We start from the raw sequence: 25407 nt of genomic DNA, 5'->3' as shown, positions 1-25407 counted from the left end.
ATAATTGTAAGGCTTGGAATAACTGTAATGGTACTGGGATAGAAAGAAAGGAATCTATAGAACATTTAGCATAAAGGAAAATATTCTCAACGTATTAATAAGACTTACATTTTCAATATGTTGGGAATTATTAAAATATGCCATCAATTTACAAAGAATTTTACTATCAGTCAATAGAGTGCCAAGAAGGCATTTGCAAGAAATTAAAAAATAAGCTCTTTCAGTCTTTTTTTAAAAAATACAAACATATCTCTTTTGGTCCATATTTAAGATCTTATAACTATTCTCATAAATAAGTTAACAGCTCATTTCAAAGCAACATATTTTTGCACTATTTTTATAAAAGCTTCCTGTGTTATCTGTACTAATTTTAATAAGTTATGTTACATCAGACAGCTAGTTTTAATTACGAAGAGTTCCACAGCACAGTATCATTAAACATATTCAGTAGCATAAAGACTCAAGTTTACCTATAATTCTTACTATCATTAAATACTTCCATGTATATATATTTGCATCCTGAAATAGAAAACTTAAGCGAAATTACAAAAACTAAAATTGTTTTGGATTGAATTATGCCTCTCCAAAAAATATTTGTTAATATCCTCAGTGCCTCAGAATACGATCTGATTTTGAAATAGGGTCATTACAGATGGAATTATGCTAGTAAGGTGAGCCCTCAATTCAATATGACTGATGTCCTTATAAACAGAAGAAATTTGGACAAAGACAGGATAGAAGATGGCCATGTGATAGAGGCAGATATTGAGTGAAAGAACACTATATGTTGCCAGCCATGGCGAGACCTCTGTAGACTTCAGAGGAAGCATGGCCCTGCCTTGACTTCAGATTCTTGTCCAAAAACCTGAGAGACAACAAATGTCTGCTGTTTCAAGCCACTCAGTTTATGGCACTTTGTTATATCAGCCTTAGGAAATGTAAGACAAAAACCAATCACCTTTAGTAATCATCACAGATTCATCTTAAAGAGGTTAGACCAATAAAATTAAAAATAATTTCTGCCCCATGTTGGGGTTCTCCATCTCTACCCCATATCAGTCTTAGAAAACATAAAAGGAGATATTAGTTACTGCAAACTCCCAACTGCCACTTCTACTGAATAACCCTTACTGAGTTAAGCAGACATGGACAGAATTTAGGAATACCTAGTCAGGATTTCTTACTTCAAGATTTCTTCCGTCAGAAATCACTGAGTGTCTCAAGTGTTTCATGATGCAAAGCAGGTACTCAGGTACTCCTAGAATAACCCAAATCAATAAATCCACTCTTCCTTTCCTTCCCTCCACGCCCCCATTTAGCACTTCCTCTTAATTCTAACTGAGTTTATCCTTTTCATTCATTCACAGCCAGTTACTGTATATATTGACAAAAAACTATAAATAGAACTACTTAAAAATTGGGACTTTTTCAAAGTTCTATTGCTAATGGAAACCCGATAATCAATGATTAATGGATAACAGTTATATCCTAAGGTATACAGTTTCTTATATTCTATATGCTTTAAACTAAGATTGAAAATAAAAGTCTAGTAACTCAGATACATTGCTCACTTAACTATAAATCTTCAGGTTTAGTTGAATAAAAAATTCCATTATTTTATATATAATTTACATATACACACATATGTAAAACTAAACTTCCTAATTTTGTAGTGATTTTTAATTCCTTATAATGAAAAGAATTTGCCAATTATAGCCACCTTCAAAGCTTTTATCTTCACAAAACCTATCCTCTTAAAACCACATAATTAATGCTTATAACTTTTCCATTTGACATTTGCCTTTTATTAATCCAACAGATGCATTTGACATTTTCAGCTGCTAAAACCTAAGATGAAGATTGGGTATTGAATCTTTTTAGTTCAAAATGATTTTGTTTGTATAAAATAATCATGCTTCTATAGTATTTAACATTACTTTTTATTTAACTAATCAAATAAAATGAAATAGGAGATTCAAACCACTAGTTGTATGCTACATTTCCCAAACACTGCCAAGTGGGCAACCCTCAAAACTAAAAGCTTTTTCCGTTTTTGCATGAAATAATGAATACTTGAGGAATCAAGCAAAAATTACTCTAAACTACTTTTGTAGACAAATTAAAATAAACAGGAAGTTTTCTCATCATTCCAGTATATTTACCATGAATTCTAAACAGTCCTCCTAATTGGATTATCCTAACGAAAGGAAATACAAGTGGCATGTAAAGGAAAAAGGGGAAAATCATTTGGACAGATTTGTAACAATAGGTCCCAAGCTCCTGGAGCATAGCTCTACCACTTTGCCTCAGGTATTCTGAGAAAAGACTATAATGGAGAGGACTGATCTGAGAATCGATGGAATCTAGTCTTCGTAAGGACAGAAAACAAAACAGCAACAACAACAAAAACAGAAAAACCCACTTATATAAATAGCACTTTGTTACATTTATTCATCAATTTCGATTTGATATTATCCCACATTTTCTCAGTAAATTCTAGTCAAAATAAAACTTGAAAAAGTAGTATTATCTAGGTCACAAAAGTCCCGTGTAAAACTTGTAGATTTCAAGAATGCAACCCAGAGTCGCAAAATCACGGTCAGAGTCAGGGTCAAGTCAGTGACTCCTTTTTCTCTGATTCCAAAAGATATTTAGCTGTGCTGGCCGTTTTTCCATAAAATGGTAAACTTATAAAAAACAACCATTTCAGTCAGCTAGATCAATTTTGAGAAGTAAATGCTAAAATTTAGCCATTTTTGTGTTTGAGAGTTAATTCACAAGGCACTAATTTTATCAAGGGAATTGTAGAAGTTCTTTTACTTTCTCTAGATGGGTAAACTTGGCTTAAGTGGTCAATGAATTTCAGAAAATCTGGAAAACTAATTATTTATTGCTCAAAAAGACCACAAACCAATTCTGAAAAATCTTCTAGAAGCCTGGAATTTAAAACAGGCATCTTAATGTAAATGAAATTTGCTAATTTCATGCCTAATGGGTCCAAACATTAAAAAGAAAATCCAGGTGGTGCAAGGATAGCTCAGTGGTAGAACTCTCACCTGCTGTCTGTGAGACCCGTGTTCAGTTCCCTGAGTCCTGCATGTGCCAAAAAAAAAATAAAAAAAAGAACAGAAAAGAAAATCCATCTACCCATTTTTTCAGATGCTTTAAAAAATAAACATGTTAGGACTATAAGCATATTTTAAAAACACCTGGAAAGATCTTCTTTTTTGCTTATCATATTCTCTAATGTTTATCAATGAGTATGTATTCTTTTGAAAATAAGAGAGTTCTTTTTAAATAGAGAGCCCCACAACAACACGTGGTAAGTCCTAATTTTATCACCATTTTATATATAAGAAAATAAGATTTGGGAAGTGTAAATAATTTGTCCATGGCAGAGTTAGAATTAAAAGACAAGACTATGATACCAAAGCCTATGCTCATATCCAATCTGCCATATTAGAACTAACTTTAAAAGCAGCAAACACTTATATGTGACACCAAAACACAAGCAACAAAAAAGAAAATAATAGGTAAATTGGACATATTTGAAATTTAAAAGTTTGTGCTTCAAAGGACACCATTAAGAAGGTGAAAAGACAACACACAGAATAGGAGAAAAAAATTTGCAAGTCATATCTGATAAGGTATTTTTATCTAGAATACATAAGGAGTTTTATAACTCAATTAAAAAAAGCCCAATTAAAAACTGGGGAAATGGGGTGGACCCCAGTAGCTCAGCAGGCAGAGTTCTCGCCTGCCATGCCAGAAACCTGGGTTCAATTCCCAGTGCCTGCCCATGGAAAAAAAAAAGAACTGAGCAAATGGACATTTCTCCAAAGAAGATATACAAATGACCAATAAATGAACGAAAAAACACTCAACATCCTTAGCTACTAAAAAAATTAAAATAAAACCACACTAAGTTATCACTTCATACATACTAGGATGGCTAGAATAAAAGACGGATAATAAGAAGAGTTGACAAAGATGTGGAAAAAGTGGCACCCTCATACACTGCTAGTGGGAATGTAAAATGGTGCAGCCACTGTAGAAAATAGTCTGGAGATCCTGAAAAGGTTAGACATTTTACCATGTGATCCAACAATTCCACTCCTAAATATATATCTAGGAGAAATGAAAACACATGTCTATGCAAAAATTTATACACAAGTGTTCATAGCACATCATTCATAATAGGGAAAAAGTAGAAACAACTCAAATATCCATGAACTAAGGAATGGATAATAAAATGTGATATATTCATATTATGCAATATTATTCAGTGACAAAAAAGAATGCAGTACTGATACTACAACACAGGTGAATCTCAAAAAAAAAAGTAGATTAAATGAAAGAAGCCAATCACAAAAGACCACATATCATATGGTCTTATTTATATGAAATATGCAGAATTGGCAAATCCATTGAGACAGAAAAGAGACTAGTGATTGCCCAGGGCTAGAGGGGGTGCAATTAAGGACAAATGGGGAGTGACTACTAGTTTCTCGTTGGGGTGATGAAAGGGTTCTAAAATTGATTGTGGTGATTGTTACACAATTCTGTGAATATACTAAAAATGATTATGTCTATTAAGAAAACACCTGGAAAATTTTTCTTTTTTGCCTGCCTACACTTTTCTAATGTTTAGCAAAGAGCATGTATCCCTTTGAAAATAAGGAGGGAGCTCTTTTTAATTAGATCCAAGCACATGAGGTAAGCCCTCTTTAAATGGGTGAATTGAATTATATCTCAATAAAACTGTTATTTTTCAACAACAACAAAAAACAGCATACAAAAATCAACTGTCCAGGATGTTGAAAATAGATGAACATTCATATTTTAAAACTTCAACTTCTGTGTGAGACTAAAGCAAAAAATGTTTATTTGGTACAAAATTTATATTTTGACTAGTGCATTTCCTAATATAACTTATATGGACAGGTTAATTGAACACCATAAGTACATGGAACCTTGAACAAGGCATGAGATTTTGTAGGTTTTTCCAGTGTGGTGCCCTGATAAATCCCAGAGTGATTTGAACAGTGACTAAAGAAGTATTTGCAAAGTCCCCTTGAGTGAATGGTGAGCAAGGGGGAAAATTCATCTTCCTCACTTGGAGAATACCTGATATTCTTGCAGGCAGTGGGGACAACCAAATCGATAGGCCAAGCCTTCAATCTTGGGGTTTGTTCATATGAAACTTATCCCCACAAAGGATAGGCTAAGCCTACTTAAACTTAGACCTAAGAGTCACCCCCAGAGAATCTCTTGTTGCTCAGATGTGGCCTCTCTCTCTCTCAAACACAGCAAGCCAATTCATTGCCCTCCCCCCTCTCTACGTAGGACTCTCAGAGGTGTAAGTCTGCCTGGCAATGTGGGACAGAAATCCTAGAATGAGCTAGGATTCAGCATCAAGGGATTGAGAAAACCTTCTCAACCAAAAGGGGGAAAAGAGAAATGAGACAAAATAAAGTGTCAGTGGCTGAGAGATTTCAAACAGAGTCAAGAGGTTATCCTGGAGGTTATTCTTATGCATTATATAGACATCCCCTTTTTAGTTTAAGGTGTATTAGAGAAGCTAGAGGGAAGTGCCTGAAACTGTAGAGCTGTGTTCCAACCAAGTTTCTTGAAGATGAATGTATAATGATACAGTTTTCACAATGTGACTATGTGATTATGAAAACCTTGTGTCTGATGCTCCTTCTTTTATCTGTGGTATAGACAGGTGAGTAAAAGATATGAATTAAAAATAAATAAATAATAGGGGGAACAAATGTTAAAAAAATAATAATAATAGGTGGGCATAGGAGGTCTGATGTTTTTCTTTTTGGAGTAATGAAAAAGTTCTAAAATTGAATGTGGTGAAGAATGCACATCTGTGATTCTACTGTAAGCCATTGATTGTTTATTTTGGTGTGTGAATATATCTCAGTAAAACTTCCTGAAAAAAATAAATCAATTGTTACTGTCGATTTTGGAAAGTTTTCCTAGAAGTTAAATTTTTTTACTCCTAGAACTGGTGAAATCAGAGTTCTCATTATGATGCCTTTGAACCCTTTAAGACCTTTCAAATACGTTAATGCCTGGTTGACTACTGCAAGTGATTTGAATAGTTGCCTAACTGATGAGAGGATCTGAAGCTCAGTGACCTGCAAGGTGAGTTAAGCATTTATTCCCTTTTCTCCAGAATGCAAAGCAGTTAATTCTGGAACTACTATGAATTCGTTAAAAGTAGTAATAGCAATGTATTCTAAAGAAACCAAGAAATGGGTTGCACTGTCATGGAAAGACCATTTCCAACAGTTACACTTGATTCTCTCAAATGACTTGGATTTCGGGGACTCAATTGAGAGGCAACAAGCAACGCTGCAAAAAAATCCTACCCATCTTGAAAGATGGCAGAGAAGAAACAAAGCACTGTCATTTATAACCAGTGCCCATGTGCTTTAGAAAAGCAGCCTCAGAGCCTCATGGTTTTTGCTTGATTTTTATTCTATATGGGCATGAAGTCACTAACAAAAGCCACAATACTGACTAAAGCTGGAACAACTGGCTACAAAGATAGGAGGATTAATCGCCCTATAAATCTTCTGCATCCTGTATGAGTTCATTTTTAGGAACTCTTTACTAACCCAAAAAGACAAGTGATCAAGTGATACTATTGCTTGCTAATTTCTGATTTTTATTTCCTTTGGCAATAAGAAATATACTTGAAACCAAGAAAATAAGGAAGAAGGGAAATGGATTGGCCTTAAGATTTTATGGTAGAAATGCCACTGGGTTATTGGCTGGTATTTTTAAAAGCTTACAGAGAGAAACTTGTGTGACTGTCAAAATCACACCACTATTACTGTTATTTTAGACAATTACATTCTAAAGAACGGAACAGAGAAGGGGTTTTAAGCAGACTCAGTGGTAGCAGTGACAGAAAGAAGGAAAACAAGTCTACTTCCTCTTCTAAGGTAGTAATGAAATATACTCCACATGAATGATACGAGGATAACTCCTGCATGATTTATTGATTTAACTTTGCTGGTGTTTGTTTTATAAGTATCTCATTTATTCAGTAGTCCCTTCCTGTTCTTAGAATTCTAAATCCTTTTTGAGTCTCTTTGTTCACCTAGTCTCTTCGGACACCAATACTACGATCCAAAGTAAACACTTTCTATTGGTCATCTCCATCCTTTTGCAGAAATATGCCCATGTCCTTTCTAAGTCACGGTTGTCATACTGGAACTCACTCAATGTCCGGAATCAAAGCTTCTTGCATGAAAATGAAAATGACACTCTTCCCTTGGGAACAGAAATCTTCTGAGAAGGCTGTGGAGTCAGACATCTGTTTGGTATGAACTGCTATAGGCCAAGCATATGCCAGACTTTTTCAGGAACTTCTGCTTCCAAATGACTTAATGATCTCTCACTACGTGTATGAAAATATCACAACTTATTAAATATTCCCTGACACCTGCTTGCCAATTCCTGCCTTGAAGCAACTTTTCCCAAAATTAAAAAAAAAAGGCAGTGTAATTCCAACCAACATATTTTCTTTGAGGACATTTATTTATTCTCTTTTATGGATGCAATAGTAAAATAAAGGCTGGTGGCTACCTTAGAAATATTTTAAGATGAAGATGATTAAGAACTAGTACTCCAACGATAACACTAAGACATACTGCATTAGGAAGACGAAATTGATGATTTTAAAAGTAGTCTCTAGGGTTCTGCTAGAAAACATCTAACCAGATGAATGACCAAATTTTAGGATTTTTCTCATTTATCTAATCCTTCCTTAACCCTATTTTTAATGCTCTCTACTCAGTTATAACCCACCTACTATTGTTACTATGATTATTACTCAGAAGGATTCTCAGACTTCTTAGCAGCAGATGATTTACCATTTTCAAAACAAATATGGAATTTTGTTATTGGTAGATTTAAACCCAGTTTTTCTTCCATTTTACCCTCTGGTAAACAAATTGCAAGTTAAAGAATTAAATGATAAATTAAGCATCGCTTGTATTTCTTCCCCCTTTGGGGATTGAGGTGGTTCTAGATACATTATATGACTCAGGAATTGTTTCAGATCATGTTCTTGAAGTTTATAGGGCAATGCTAATGCTACTTTTAATTTCTCTGAAGCCTTGAAATTATTGGGAAGGACAACAATAATAAGACTCCTGAGAGGTACAAGAGAGAAGAGCAGCAGTGGCTTAACCCTCACCCATCCCTACTGAGAATCCCAGAAAAAAGGTAGTATCGCAGAGGCAGGCTGTGGAAACAGTAATTTCTTCAAGATTTACCAAGGAAATAAGACTCTACTGCAAGCACCCTACTTTAAATCCCCTTCATTTAACCTTCAAATCTTTTCATATGAGCAACATATAGATAAAGGTCAAAAACCCACATTGCTATTTTTTTTCACCAGTACAATACACAATATTGGATGATTGATTCGTTAATAAGCAATTCACGAGTTCAAAATGGTAACCTTTGAAACCAAACCATTAAAAAACATAATTCACAACATAAATCATGACAGTTCAGTGAAAATCATTTTTATAGGCATTTAAGAATTATTGTGACCTCAAAATATCATGCTCTCTTTTGCTTCCACTCATGATCTCTTTTGCTTTAGAAAATGAACTTTGAAGGAACATCAAGCCAGATTCTCTTCCTTTTGAACTCTGCAGGAGCTCCCACTGGATAAAACTATTGATAATAAGTTGACTCAATTTTTAAAAGAATTTTCCTTATCCCCATTGCCTGGAATGGCATTCTTTAGTTCTGTGCCAATGTTAAACAAGTGCCATATCACATCAGAGAAAAATTAGTAACTGCTTTGAAGTAAAACCTGACCTCTAGTTCCAAGAAATCCCAATTCATTGGCATGGCTTCATAAAAATTATTTATTTGCGAGCCACTCACTAGTTTAGGTTTAATTTCTCTCCCATGAGCTCCCATTTTATCCTGTACTTCTTACTTCAGCATTTACAACACTTCATTATAATTATCTGTCTACTTGTCTGCACATCCTCCACATCCCCAAGCAAACTTATGATAAACGTGAAGGGGCCTATATCTGTAGGGACCATCCGACAATAACACTTTGGGCCCCTTTATGAGTTATAATTTAAAGCCAATGATCCTAAAACTTCCAGCCAAAATTATTTAATTTCCCTAAGAAAATGTTTTCATACTGCACAGCATCCACTACCAAAACATTCTTCCTAATGCCTGTCCTTCATTCTTTTCTTAGTAGATATGGACAAAAATTTGGTAAATGAAAATCACTCTTCAGTCTTTTCAAGAGCAAATGGCCCCTTTTATTTGGACTCTCCTTTATAGTTCCCACATCCCATCAGTTGCTGGCCTCTTCACTGTCTCTAAGTCATTTGTGTACCATGTATGTAACATAGTTGAGGTGCACAAAGTCTACACGTGGTTTTCAAGTTGCGTTCATTTCTCATTCTCCTCCTGAAGATTGTTGCTGGCCTCACACAACAGGGAAATTCCATGTGAGAATATGCACACCATGGGGCAAAAGAGCAAAGGTGAGATTGAGTATTTAAAGTTTAAAAGTTGGGGATGAAAGCCAATGGTAAAACGAAGCTGCAAATGTGGAATTGGGCAGGGGCATTTATAGGGGTGTGATCCTTCTAATTCATAAGAGAAGAGGACTAACTTTAGAGAAGAGAGGTACCATCTTGGAGCCCAGAGAGAAGGATAAAAAAGCAATCATTGCAATAATCATGCTGCTTCTGCTGGGAATGATAGTGTTCATCATTTATTAAAGAACTCTTTATCTGGCATTATTTGCTATCACTTAATACATGGAAAGTGTTTGCAGAGTAAGCACTCAATGAATGTTCGATATAATAATAATGCTGTATCATTTTAGAGAGGAGGATAGCTCATTGTACCAATGGGGAAAACTGTGGTTCAGAGAGGTAAGTAAATTGCCCAAGATCACATTGCTGAGACAAGATTCCAGCCCAGATCTGTCTGATTCCTAAATTCATGCTTCTTCCACTCTATATTGCTACCTAAGAGTTGACAATGAGGATAAAGATGAAGTGGAAGGTGAAATCACTTTCCAAGAGTGCAGAAATTGTGAAACTGGGAACCCAAGGGAAGAGCAGGAACAGTCAATAAGTGGGGGAAACTAGCCCAGTGGTTTTCAAACTGTGGGCCCCAAAACTCCAGTGTTCTCCAGAGATACTTCAGGGAGTTCGCCAACTTTTGATTTGAAATGTCAGTATTTCTTAATATCTTTCACTGTTTTAGAAATAATAGTAAAAAATACCACCCAATCTCAAATGCATTATTTGCACATTTTAGCACACTGGATTCATCCAAGCATTACCCTGGACTGCCAGGCAAACTTGTTTAGTGTCCACCATGTAGGAAAACTTTCCTTGACATCTTTTTGTACATATTTAAACCTACTAATGATCTGTCACCAGTTATCTCCACATTGCATCATTGAGCATATCACTGCAGTACATGTGGGCCAAGCTCACTTAACAGCTCTTTGTATCTCCAGCATACTTGCTCTGCACAAGAGCTTATCACAGCATAACAGACAGTTGTGTAATAACCAGGTAGTAATAACCAGTCACATACGATATTATCATGGTTTTATAATATTTCACCACACATACCCATTCCAATGTTGACAATGATTTTAAGGCTCACTAGCAATTTAGCAATGCTCTTTTCCAAAAATAAACAATACATTAAATATTTAAAAAAAATTTTTTTTTAATTAACAATAGTATACACTTATTAACACAATTATGTATCCACTTTTTTCCCCAGTATCATAGTTAAAGTTTAGTCTAAGCCTTCTTTGCATTTAGGTCAAAAATCATTCTTAAGCATTCATAGTTATGAATACCATAACAGCAACAAACTATGTTCATAACTCCTTCACCCATACGTAGGCAGGCAGTATAATTTCAAAGTAGAGTGAAGTACTGACATAGGGCAACTTCTGTCTTTAATTGCACTGCTTGGTATGCCAGACAAACTTAAGACTAAATATTAACTGCTTCTTTCAAAACTAGATCACAGTGTAATTTTTATCAAAAAATTTAAAGCAAGAATCCAGATTTAAGTTAAACATCAACCTTGTGGGGTGCAACCAATGCAAATAGTTCACCTGAAGTCACAAGAATATGTACCTTCTGTGAATTGCTAAGCACTTATATTACAATTTATTCCTGGGCCTACTGGCTGGTAAATTTCTTTTGACATCAACTATAAAAGGCATCTCAATTTGAGAAACATTACAGCATGTAGAACCAAGAAAATAAGATGTAAATATTATATAACCATTTTAACTCTTATTTTGGAGCTGGGTGGTAAGGATTGTTTCTTTGTATTTATGAAAGACTTATTGCCGATGCCACTTTTGTCTGTAAATATTATAGTTTCATGAAAATTGGATCCACTTCTAAAAGAATTGCTTTTTAAAAAAATACCTGCACTAGGGAAGTCCAAGTCTTAGATAAATAAAGTGTCAAGCATCAAGTTGAAGAACCATCTGCTAGGTGGTATTCCCCCAAGAAACAGAATGGAGTAATCATGGAGAAACAGATGGTATGAATGAAGAACTAAGATTGGTGATTGGAACAGGACACCAAAGAGGGATGGGTGGCCTTCAGAGGAACACTGATGTAAATGATCCTGGAACATAGCTGAGGGGCAAAGTTGGCAAGCATAGATGAGTAAATGTGGTACCTCAGGAGAACAATTGACACAAGAGATCTGAATGAGTAAGAATTGACAGGAGGCTGGATTTGGAAAACGAAAGACTGAAGGATGATTGCTAAAGCCTGGATAGAACAAATAAGGATAAGAAGTATGGTCTGCGTAAAGTTTTCATTGCAACTTAGCTGTTTCTATGTGGCAACATTTGGCTATTGACATGCTTTTTTGCTGACCACATCTTTCACTCTTAACTAGACATTTAGAGAATAAAAAGACCTTATTATCTGAGACAATATGATGATGCAGACTTCAAGAACTACTTAAGTGAAAATTTAAAATTCTGTGGCAAGTTGAACTATATCTGTCTTTCTATTGCTGATTTATTGAAGAATAGTAAACTTCCAAAATTCTCTTCCTTGAACCCTAAGGTTGAGAAAAGGAAAGATGTCGGGATAAAGATTAATGGAGCTGAGATATGTAACCACCTCCATATCCCATATCCCACTGTCTATGACTATGTGGCATAATCTTTCATCCTGTCCTTCTCCTCAAATATGTAGTTATGATCTAAGGGATGGAGATTCGATAAACTGGCAAGTTTTGATTCTTGCCTTATTGGTGTTTTTTTTAACTGGAACCAGGGATCAGAATCTTCCAGACACTTTTGCAAACTATGTACCCCAAGCCCTATCCCAGACTTGTGAGTCAGAAATGCAATGGGTTGAATTTCAGTAAATGGCATTAAAAACATCCATAGCTTTTCTACCCTGGATATGAATTTTTGCTCAGTCTAGGCTTTCACCAGATGTGGTCAGCGCACCACCAGTATTAAAAGTAGCCAGTGGCAGAAGTTGGTGGGGGGGGGGGGTCATTCTTAAAGGTACAAACACCTGATAGTAGTTTTAATTTACCTACTCCAGATAGTAAATTAAAATTTCTGGGACTGGGACCCAGCCTCCCAGGGAATTGTTATGCCAGCTAATGTTGAAAACCAGCTGTATAGCCATGTAAGCTCATTTTCTTAAAATTGACCTTATAGTTCTCAAACTTCAGTGGGCAAAGCAAGTAACCTGGAATGTGGAAAAAGCAGACTGCATTTGCCTCCTCCTCTCCTTTTCCTAGAGATTCTTATTTAGCAGGTATGGAGAGTGAACCTGCATATATAACATGATAGATTAGGTAGATAGATGACAGATAGATACATACCTTAGACAGCACATTAGATAGATAGATAGATAGACAGACAGACAGACAGACAGACAGACAGACAGATAGATAGATAGATAGATATAGATATAGTTAAATTTCTAAAACTTAGTATATTTTTAGAGCAGAAGACAATTTGCGAAACTGCTCCAGAGCTATAGAAAATGATGATAATTATGAAGTGAGAGCTCCTAATTTTAAAACATAAGCCACTACCTGAAGAATTTCTTTATCCTATTTCCAACTAAATTTCCCTTTCAACAAGATAACTTAAATTTGAGGAAATTTTCATTCACACTTGATTTGGAAGTTCACTGTTTTTAACTAATAACTTATATGTATCCTCTAGTCACAGAGCCTAACTCTGCATTGCTGTGGAAGTGTCTGGAGCGATGGAGTGTGACCCAGGAAAGAAATATGAGAGTTATTCTGCTATCTTTGGCAGCAGCAGAAACAGCTGGATCACCAAAGCCTTGCATGAGTCTAAAACTCTTCAAGGTACTAAGTTAACCCTTCAATGAATCCAAAGACTGTGCTCAAGGATTAAGATCAGTTTACATTTCTAAATGAAATGACCTTACGTTTACATTTCATAGGAAGTGTTTTTGAAAATAAATTCACCTACAGCAAACAATTCTTGCTGTCACGGAATGATATTGATAGCTTGGGAAACTTGTTTGCTTACCATGTGAGATGTCTAGTATATAAACAACAGTTCTGGAAACTGATAAAAAGTTTAGAACCCCTTCCTTAAATGGAGAAACAGTAAAACCTATAGAAGTATAGAGGTACAATTTTTCCACAAAGAAAAACTGCATCATTAAAAATATTAACGTGAAAATTCCAATAAAATAAAGATTAGAATATATAATTAATTTTGATTTGTTTTCAGAGTTTTCAAACTACTATTTCCTGGCATATATCAGGGTCTCAATATTTACGCTAACTGAATGAGTAAAAACCACACTTTGGGTTCAAAGTCATCACTCTTCCATTAATTAGTTTATTTTATAGTGGTTGGGTTTCTGGCTAATAAAATATTATTGTATAAAAACTTAGCTCTCAAGGTGGGCCATGGTGGTTCGGCAGGCAGAGTTCTTATCTGCCATGCCAGAGACCCGGGTTCGGTTCCCCGGTGCCTGCCTATGCAAAAAAAAAAACAACTTAGTTCTCATTTTACTGGGATTTTTCCATTTGAGCTTTAATTTCACCAGTTTTATAAACTCTTTAATACTACGGAAAAAATTTTGGATCTCATTAGAATTACATATTTTATTCTCTTAATTAATCAATTTCTGTAAGCACATTGTTCTAACTGTATTCATGATTATGGTCCAAGTTAGGTTCATAATCAATTTAATCCAAAGGGATTTACTTGCTTTATGCATTTTTGTTCATAGCGAATATATACAAGCTATATATTGAATTTTCTGGAAGGTATCAGGTTAAAAAGAGGCAGAAAAGAAGCTAATGTCAGTTTTTAGAAGTCAACTATAGTTTCAGTTGAGGGGTAAAGTGCTTTTGGTAATAAATATTTGGTCATTATACTTATTATTTCATTGATAAATGTATCCAGAGGTCATAAATAAAAAAAATAATTAAAGAGCCTTATTTTTTTTTAAAAAAAAGTAAATTTTGGTACATACGTTTAGTAAGAAATTTCAGAAATAAGCATTTTAATAATCTGGCTTAAAATTAAGCTATCAGGCATCCTCAGTACTCACATAAGAATTGAAGTGAAAAAATATTTCTAGGGGAAAAGCTTGTCTACAGCAAAGTTGGCTATTATTTCTCTAGAGAAATAATAGTGTTTTGGCATAAGCTAGAATTTTCCTAGAAGATACTGTGAACTTCCCAAGAAAGCAAAATTTAAAAAGTTTTCCTATTTTATGTTTTACTTCAGAACATGTGGATTTGGTAAAACTATTTTTTTAATTCAACACTATACATTTTATCTTAAGAATATCACATGCAAAGTCTTCATAATTCCATAATTACAAGTTAATTTTTAAATTTCCCCAAAAATTGAATTTCAGAAGTGTAGCTATATACTGAGTCATGTTTTATTCAATTCAACAAGTATATTTTAAGAGCCTGCTATTTGTAATGCCTCAATACATCCCAGGGTAATTTAGACAGAGAATAAAAAGCATTTGCAGACTCCCCTTGGGGGACTGGGGAGAAAGGAGGAAATACTAAATATTCCCCATGTGGGGAATGCCTGATATTCTCACAAGCTGTGGGGGCAACCAATTCAATAGACTGAGCCCTCAACCTTCGGGCTTGCCCCTATGAAACTCATTTCTGCAAAGAAGAAGTTAAGCCTACTTATTATTATGCTTAAGAATCACCCCTAGTGAACCTCTTTTGTTGCTCAAATGTGGCCTCTCTCTCTAAGCCAACTTGGTAGGTGAACTCATTGCCCTCCACCCTATATGGAACATAACTCCCAGGGATGAGTCAGGACCCAGCATCATAGGATTGAGAAAGCCTTCGTGACCAAAAGGGGTAAGAGAGAAATGAGACAAAATGAAGGCTAAGTGACTGAGAGATTTTAGACTCAAGAGGTTATCCTGGATGTTGTTTTTATGCATTGTATAAATATCCCTTTTGAGTTTATAGTGTATTACAGAGGCTAGAGGGAAGTACCTGAAACGGTTGAAGATGATTGTATAAGTATACAGCTTTGATTCTTGAAGATGATTGTATAAGTATATAGCTTTTACCAAATGATGTGTGACTGTGAAAACCTTGTGACTGATGCTCCCTTTGTCCAGGTATGGATAGATGAGTGAAAAATAAGAACAAAAAATAAATACATAATGGGGAGCAGTAAGAGGTAAAAAAAAAAAAAATTGGGTAGATTGCAATACTAGAGGTCAATGAGAGGAAGGGATAAGGGGTATGGGATATATGTTTTTTTTTTCCTTTTTATTTCTTTTCATAGGTGATGCAAATGTTCTAAATTATCACTGAATCAGTTGCATAAAATGAGCTACAGTAATAAACTTGCTAATAGAAAAAATAGGCTTATTTAATTTTCATTTTTAAAAGAAAATACTACCTAAGCACTTAAATTGACTAGATCTTATTTATCAAAATTTGGGCTGAGAATTTTATGCTAGAGTAGTTTATGCAGTTAGAATTTTTAAGTGGTTGTTCCTATGTCATTGGATCTATTTGAAATGTGGCCCATTGATCACTGCTAGTCTGCCACAAGGTTAAATGCTGAAATTAAGAGCGTTTTGAAATGTTTATAGCAAGTGGACATTTCCCTAACACCCAAGATCATATCAGTGGCCTCACCTTATTGGATAAGGTATAGACCAGTTAGGGTGCTGCTGAAATTGCACCTGAGTCCCATTTGGTACCAGCTGCATGTTAGTCAGTGTAAAAGACCCATGTATATATTTGCAGTAGATTGGAAAATAAACAAACAAACAAATGGGTCCTTCCTCACAGATACTTTAAACAGCAGTGTTCTTTACCTTGGATATATAGAAAACATTTGACATGAATACTTTAATTAGTAGATGCATTAGTGTCTCCAGTCTAGAGAATGGGTAAGGTATGTCTAATAGTCAAGGCATGACCATTAATTCTGTTAAACTTCAACCAAATGTATCTGGCACTAAATTTATGGTCATGGAATGATCCTGCAACTTGTCTTTATCAAGCACAACTACAATTAGCGTGCAAAGAGCAGTATTTGCTTATACTGGTTATTCCAGCATCCCATACAGTTTCAGCATTTTCCTGCCACCTTTCAATTTCAAAGATATCCAGGTTTGGGGGACAAACTATATTATATGGTCATCCTAGCTTTAACCATTCACTTAAATAAGTGCATGCCAATTTACTACACTTAGTAATTATCCTGTCAGATTTATTGAACATTATTTTTTTAGTTAAAACTTTTGCCTTTTCATACAAGTATCTGCAGATTGTGTAACAGAAAGCTCATTCCTAAAGGATTCTTTGGGAGCTGGTTCAGGCAAAATCTTGAAGCAGAGGCAAGTTTCATTTTAACTCCACTTACATAAAGTTGAGCCACTTTGCTCTCTGTGTTCCTCCCAGTTTCCGATTCCATACCTCCTCTGCTCAAGCCAAGACTTTATCTCAGGTGGGGCACCAGCACACTCTCACTATAAAGTCAGAGTTGGCAAGTTATGGCCCTTGGGCCACATGGGGCTGCCGCCTGCTCTCATATAGCCCAGGAGCTAAAAACGGTTTTACGTTTTTAAATGATTGGAAAAAAATAATAATAATAATATTTTGTGACATGTGAAGGTTACATAAAATTCAATTTCAGTGTCCATAAATACAGTTTTATTGGATCATATACACACCCATTTGTTTCTGTATTGTCTATGGCAGCTTTCTCAGTATAATGGCAGAGACTTCATGGCCTACAAACCTGAACATAGTTACTATCTGGCCCTTTATAGAAAAAAAGTTTGCTACCCCTTACCCTAAAGCATACCAATGGACTGTGGATAAAATTATAATGCTTTTTTTTTTTTTGCATGGGCAGGCTCCAGGAATTGAACCCAGGTCTCTGGCGTGGCAGACAAGAATTTTGCCACTGAGCCACGATTGTACCGCACAAAAATACAATGTTGTTTTATGTCTAAGAGTTCATAGCTATGTTTAAAATAAATAAAATGCACAAAAGGAGCTGCCTATATAGCTTCTCTACTCTGGTGCCTCTAGATCTGGGGTTGGTAATCCTGGCCAATATGGGCTTCATTTTCTTGCTGTTCCCATAACCAGTGCTGGGCTCCAAGGTATGGCCTCTCCATTTCCCCTGAACATAGCTGCCAGTGACCCTAAGAGTTTTATCTATATGCTTAGTTTTGATATACTGTTCTGACTGGTCCTGGGTGAATTTCTTGCGTGCCTTTTTAAGTTCGCAGCCTTTACTAGGCATGTGAGGGTGGGTGTTTAGTTGGGTAGGAGATGGCTGCACCTCTGTAGTCAGTGCTGGGAATGGAAAGCTCTGTGTGTGTTTAACAAGGCTCAAAGTTTTAACATAAATCAAAGGTACACAACATCTTCAGGAGTAGTGAACATTTCATTTAACACATGAAATTATTTCAAGTAGGTGTGCTCTTATTTACTCAGCCACTACAGATAATACCTGAAGTCGAAGCAGATCTTCAAACCACCTTGACCAATTTCTATCACCTATCCGATGTGTTGTGACCATGGTATGGAAATTATTCATTAAAGGTTGGAAGTTACTGTGTGATTGGAACAACTCAAGTCTGAGATGGTGAGATTCTGGAGGGATAAAGAAATTCTAAGTCAAATTGCTAAGTAAAAATTAACCAGTATGGTATCTCTAGAATACAATTACTTGTGCCTGACATGCTCTCAGGTCAATGATACAACAATAAGGCCAAACAGTTGACCCTTCAAACAGTTCCCTAGATGCCATCTTGGACTTTGTTATAACAGTGAGAGAGAAGCATTATAATTCTGACTGTCGCCTCAGGTACCTTAATGTCTCTTACCAAGACTTGGCCTTTAACTACTTTAAATACTTTGAAATATCCTTATTTCTTGGCCTTAAGTCAAATGCATCATTTCCTTTTTTATTCTAAAGGGAAGGTGAGGGTCTTCACAGGCCTCCACTCTTACTCCAAGCCTTCTTCTCCAACTAGATTTCCTCACTCAGTGATGCTACTATCCACTCTGTACTCAAGCCAGCAAATCTAGATGTTATCTTTTATTTTTCTCTCTCTTTCATCTTCTGTATTTAATCAATTACAAAAACTGTTAATGTGACCTCCTTAATGTTTTTCAAATCCATCACTTTCTCTCCACCCCTATTGTCACTCAGTTCTTCATTTCTTTTACAAAACTCCAACAAATTCTGAACTAGTCATGTTACTCCTCTTCTTAAAATCAGTGGCTTTTCACTTCCAAAATTTTAAAGCTCAAACAAAGCTCACCAAGTCCATTTGACCCCATTTGAATTTTCAAGCCCCTTGGTCACAAATTTCTGACTCATCTTATGGTTTGGTCACAGGGAACCTCTCGAAATTATTTTAAGGCTTCATGTGTGCTCTTCCCTCTAGAGAATATAATCATTCTCTACATCAAGCAATCTAATAGGAAACTGAATTTTTGCAGACTTCTTGCTAAAAGAAGCTTAAGCTCTTTGCTATCACAAAGCTCTACAGTAAAGCCACTTTGTAACCCTAATTTCACACTGAAAAAACCACACTAAATTCATTCTTGGAAGCTTAAGAAAAGCAACTGACATAGTAACATCTTACTCTATGATACCACACAACATAATTATAAATTAAACTTTTCTGTCAGGGTCTCCAAACAACCAAACCTCTATCATACCTTGCTTTCCCTTCCTGACCTCATCACAGAGCAAGGATTTTGCTCTAGGGAAATGCCTTATACAGATGTATCAGGTATCAGGGGAATCAAAATTGCCAAAATTGCCCTTGAGTCAGAGGTATTTTTAAAGTTTTGACAAACAACATACAGCTGCATGCTAAGTGGTTAACACCCTTCCCTGAAGGTGTTGCAATCCTATACTTACAGTGTAGCTCTATCATACTGAAATTAAAGGTTCTTGTGATACATTATCAACAATCATAATACATTTTATAGCAGTGTTCATTCAAGGACTTTTTTTTTTAAAGTTTCAACATTTATGCAGTGAATATTATCACACTAAGTCTACTTCTTTCCACAAGACATAAAAAGAAAAACTGGAAAACCACGATTTCCCTAGTGTATCAGTTGGCTCTGGGGGATATTTTGATTGTCACATCAAACATAAAATATTGATGAATCATTAAGAAAACTAGAATTCCACTTCTCTAGCAAGAAATTGAATATGAAAGCTATACTATAGACAATGTTATAAGTATATAAGAATATTCTTAGAGAGTAAAGTGGGTAGGTGTAGAATAGAAAAACTATTGGAATACACTTTAAAAGCAAGGAGGAATTTTTTAAACTTGCAAAATTAGTTTAAATTAACTATGTAATAATATATTTATAATTACATTTTTTTCATTTTATGTAGAAAAGGTATGTTTAGAACTCTGAGAATTAAACCAACTAAAATTAACACGTATCCTAACCTGAAAAATCCAAATCTTACCATAACAGAACATAATCAGCAAAAGGAATATAGTTACAATGGAATATTGAGGAGTAGGTTTAGGGAGCCAACACTTGTCAGTGTTCAAACAACACTGTCCCGGAGAGGGGACCCTGTCCCAAAGGTGGGATCATACATATCCTATAGAGATAACACCAAGACAAAGAATGGAAACCCTGGTCTGTCCTTATTAGATGGTATTTGCTCATGGACTGACTAAAAGGCATCACAGCATGCAGGCACCCAGGGCAGCGATTTATCTCATTGCAGATTAATATATTGACCTTCTGTTTTATACATCTATTTCTTATTTGGATAACCAAGGCTTTGTTTGAGAAACAAAACCTGAGATAATATGTGCATTGATCAGGACCAGACCAGATCCTGTTTGATTGTCCAACAAATCTCTCTTATGAATATCTCAACAAACTGCCGAAATGTTATTGCTCTTTCAAAATGTTAGATTTTCCTATACATTGCAAACACATAAAGTATAAATACAAAATCACAGTGATGAACTTTTTTTACACTATGCCCTAATTTATATAACTAAATGTGGTTCTTTTCAAAATCAGCATCTCAATGGGTCTTTTATCATATATTTAATATAATTATGCTTCCACTGCTTAAAACACTTAACGTTTCTCTTCATTTGGAACTGCCTTTAAAGTTTACAATGCATTCCTTCAAATGACAATACCTTAACCTAAGTAGCAGTTAACAAAGCATATTATAATGAAAAAATCTTTATATGTTCACGGTGAATTTGATTTTGAGATACAGGCAAAATTAATTTAGAAACAACTCCAAGTGATCTGTTGATCATCTTGAGACTCACAATACACAATTCTTTGCTGCATTATCACAATAGATACTAACAGTCTTTGCCATTGATCTTAGTTGAGATGTTTAGAGAGAGCTTATAGGGGTTACCCATAGTCAGTCTTGTAAGAGATCTGTGGTATTATACCCTCAGATTCTTGGGGCTCCCACAATTCCTTGAGTATAGACCAATACTCTAGTATGGATATAGTGACCAAAATTTAAGCTTTGTCATCTGACATGGTTTAACACTCAACAATCAAACAGAATATGGGAAATCCAGGGCATTAGAAAAGAGACAGAAAAGAACAAACTGAATAACTCTTAAAAGTTATCAGAAAATATAAATCTGAAAACTTGCCTAAATTGAAAAATATAATTCCTATGGTAAACACATCTAAAAATCAATTCCACCACTATATGAATAATAAATTTTACGCAACTACATCACCTCTAGTTTAAAAATTATCTTCCTATTTCATGAATGTTATTCTCATAAAAGTTTAAACTAAATGTATTTGCTTTACATGGTATTCATAAACTATTCAATATTTTTGTGGAGAGGTTCTCTTTTAGATTATGCTTATAAATAATACAAGCAGTATGGCAGTTCAAATGCCATTCAAATTTTGTGCTTGATGTGAAACCTATGCAAAATTAGGAAAATGCTTAGCTTTCTCCCAAACCCTATTACCCATTCCAATAACAAAATCTATACAATGAAAGATACTTAATATAATTCATAATCCAGGCCATAACAATTTTACTCCTTTATGACTCTGAAACTGAAGAGATCATATTCAGGAAGATATATTCTAAATTACCAACATATGATACAAGCATATGACTTCTTTCCTGTATATCTGGTAAGGCTATGTTAGATAAAATTTTACTCTAAACTAAATTTTTACACAGGCCCACACATTTCATAAGTAACCTGATAATCACAAAATTATATTCAACAAAGATGAATTGAGCATCTTATATAAACAAGTTACATGGTACTATGAAGAATATCCAAAAACAAGGCTATTATTAATAATAATAGCAGCTAACAATTTCTGAGCTAAACCCTTTACATGCATTTTCTCAATAGATTAACCCCCATGACATAAATCCTATTAGTCTCCAAGTTTTAAAGGTCAGGTCGAAAAAACACAGAGATGTTAAGTAACTTGACTCCGGTCACATAGCTACTCAGCAGTAGACTTGGGATTTGAATCAAAACCATCTCTGAATCTAAAGCTAACATCCTTGACCACTAAGTAAAGTTGCTTAATCCAATGCAGAAAATAAATTTCTTATCCTTTCAGAATTTACAGCCCAGAAGGAAGTTTATAACCACTGGTACTTTAGGTGATTGTCAGTTCCTATTAATAGTAAGAACTTAACTTTTAAAAACACACCTATTCTTAGAGCAACTTATTATGAAATAATTTGGAGAACAGGAATGAGTGTGTGATTAACAAACTTAGTAGCTATTATAATACATTTTCTTTCCAAATCAACCAGAGAGCATTTTTTTAAAACTATACTAAAATTCATCAGGTGAGCAGTAAAAAGAAAAACTAGTCATAGATCAACAATGAGGTAATTGAAAGTTCCTTAGTACTTAGTACTTAAAAGTACCCATGGGTTAGTCATTCTTCTGAAAGCTCTGTTCTTACACTGATTAATACTTAGGTTCCTCAAAGTGCCCCTTTTAAAAGGTCTACCACAGGCAGTGTGATGGTGGCTCAGTGGCAGAATTCTTGCCTGTAATGCTGGAGACCTGGGTTCGTTTCCTGTGCCTGCCATAGAAAAAAAGTCTACTATTTATGCCACTTAGCATTCTGATTTTGTAAGCAGTAGAAAAAGAAATCTACAGATAAGGCCATTTTATAGATGGAGTAACAAAAAGTGCTATAAACATCAATACAAAAGGTGATTCCAAAGAGTAAAGTCCTTCTCCTGCATCAACAATGAGGAGCTCCCCTTCAGTGGTCAATGGCCTCGCTTTAGCACCTGAATTCCAGGCTTACTGCACGTGTGGAGAATTAAACATGAGCGATGTGAAAGCTGACACCGCCCCCCCTCCCCGTGCCCCCCACGCACACATGTGGCCATATTTATAATATTTTTTACTTTTCTGATAATTATTCCATTCATTGGAGAATTATGAGTCAAGTAATATCCCTTGAGAAAACTGTACCTATTCATTCATTCATACATGTATAACAAATTGAACAAAGTGGATTCATATCCAAAGAACATTTCAAACCTGAAATGTTACATCTAATTACACTTTACCTAAGATTCTGAACTTAGACTCTATTTTTAAAAATCTTAGATGAAGTTTGCAAGCTTTTATGGCTCTTCAGATGCAAAGCAGGATGAGCGTGCAATTTATTAAATGTTAGTTGGATATATCTTCAGTATCTATTTCCTTGGCTGTGGATCCATGGCAATTCTGACCCCTACCTTTAAAAGTACAGCTTGAAGAATTAGTTTTTTAAAAAAGATAAATACTTCGAAAGATATGTTCCATTCTTAAAAAAAGTTTAATGGAATTGTGACAAATACTCAACATCATCAGAAAAAAAAAACTTTATTTAAACACATATTCCTCTCCTAAGGAAAAAAAATTTCAAAATCCAGTCCACAAATGTTTTCTGAGCACCTACTACACTCAGGCAGGGCACCTGTAGCATGTGTGCCAAGAAAACAAGTTTCTAATGCATTGAGGGAGGTAAACAACTGACTAAACTTAAATATTTGTTACTAACAACTTCATAATTTATGTTTCGTAGGAAACAAAGAAAATCAATTGCACAGTAGCATATTTGGGTCTTTAGAATCTGCCTTTAAGTTTTCAGTAGACAATAGCTCTCTATCCAAATACAAGTTTCAGTGTATTCCTTTATACCTTCTTGATGTTTTCTATTTCATTCGACAAAAATCCACGTTTTCTTTCTTAACAACGAATGGTAGTGCATCTTTTTTTAAAACTACTCTTCTTGCCCCAAAACCCAGCCCATACACACCCCCTCCTCTCCACAGCACGTGTCTTTCCAACTCTGGGCAGGTCACCCTCTCACCTGAAGAAAAGTCTGGAGATGAAGCTGGCCTTTTCCAGGGGTGACCTCTGCATGGTCTCTGTGGGCGCCGGGGTCCCTGTCGGGGCAGACTGGGCTCGAGCTCCTACTGGCCAAACTCGCCCTGCTCCTCTCGCTACCTACCGCTCGCCCCTTTTTCTCTGACCTGCTGTGATGTCATTTGCTTCCAGTTCCCCCCTCCCGCCCGCACCCCACACACCTCCCGTTTCCTCTTGCTGTTTCCTCCACCCCTAAGGCCCAAGTTCAAAGCTGAGCGCTGCCTGGTCCGGCCCCAAATTTGCTCAAGCCGCTTTCTCCACGCCCTCGGCACCCCCGCCCGCACACCGGCAGCTCCTTCCTTCTTGCCTCCTTCCCTCCCTCGCTGCCCCGCACCTCCCTTTCCCGGTTTTGACTCCCAGCCTCCCTCCCTCGCGGGCTCTCTTTCCAGTCCACGTCCCGCCGGTCCAGCCCCAGCCCAGCCCGCAGGTAGGAGACAGTCGCGGCCGCTCTTCAGGTCCAGTCTCCTGCGCTGGAGAGGAGAAGCCCCCCGCGGGTGGGGAGTCAGCCCCCGACCCGCCGCAGGCCGCTTCCTCAAGCCTTCCTCCTCCTCCTTTATTCCGAGATCTTAGGCGGGTTCGTGTTACGTTTGCAAGGTGCATTTTGAAAAGAGAACGAAAATGCGTCTCTTGTGTATCAAAATGCAGCTTGCCAAAGCCAGAAAGTTCCGCGAGCGTGTCTGATGCGTTCGCCTTAGCGCTTCCCTTGGGTGTCAGAGGAAAGAACCAAGCTTTGTGAGTTGCAGTCTTGGTGTGGCATACACACCTTATGAGTCACTTATGGAAAAAAGAAAAACCCGACAAGGAGGTAAGAGGAGATATTGTTCTTTACCGTTACCCACCCAGGACTTTTTCATTGTCTGTATAAGTTTTTCAGTCCGGCTTGCGTTTTTAAGGAAGGTGTGTGTGAGAGAGAGCGACGACAACGACAAGTGAACAGTGGGTAAACTAACCCGCCCTCCCATGGATTTCCTAGTCTCGGTCAACAAAACAGCTGAACTAATACATTGAAAAGAATCCGGTCTTAGAAGTGAGGGTACCGTGTTAACTTTGACCTGACTCAGAGAAACGCCATCTTCAACTTTGTGAGGGATCCAGGTTTTGGTGTGTAGATATGTGTGGGTCTGGAGGTTTTTAAAGAGCCAGGCCTTTAATTCCTGAACTCTATTATATAAAAACATTTGCACATCGAATCTGAATTGAAAAGTTCAAGTGAAAATAAAAATTTTAGGCTGATTACTGCATCCACATCTAAGGCAGGGATATTTACTTGTGAATTCTCTTATTGTCGACTTTGGTCACCCAAATAAAGTACAAATAATGTGTACATTTCCTAATGATAGAAAGACAGGAACATGCATCTAAATTACTGAATGCATTCAGCAGGTTTTTATAGCTT

At 36.0% G+C, this 25407-nt stretch overlaps 1 protein-coding gene across 2 annotated transcripts in view; it reads right to left on the bottom strand.

The window, feature by feature from the left end:
- Positions 1–24133, bottom strand: part of CFTR (CF transmembrane conductance regulator) — a 192751-nt gene extending 168618 nt beyond the window's left edge. For both annotated transcript variants that reach the window (XM_077116506.1, XM_077116591.1), the window contains exon 1: positions 23956–24133. In XM_077116506.1, the coding sequence (XP_076972621.1) occupies positions 23956–24008 (53 nt within the window). In that variant the 5' untranslated portion in view covers positions 24009–24133. The remainder of the gene's footprint in view (positions 1–23955) is intronic.
- Between the last annotated feature and the right edge of the window lie 1274 nt (positions 24134–25407).

The sequence above is a fragment of the Tamandua tetradactyla genome, chromosome 1 (genome assembly GCF_023851605.1).
Source record: "Tamandua tetradactyla isolate mTamTet1 chromosome 1, mTamTet1.pri, whole genome shotgun sequence".
In the NCBI taxonomy this organism is placed as follows: domain Eukaryota; kingdom Metazoa; phylum Chordata; class Mammalia; order Pilosa; family Myrmecophagidae; genus Tamandua; species Tamandua tetradactyla.
The sequence above is the reverse complement of the archived record's forward strand: the minus strand, read 5'-3'. Positions and strand labels throughout refer to the sequence as shown.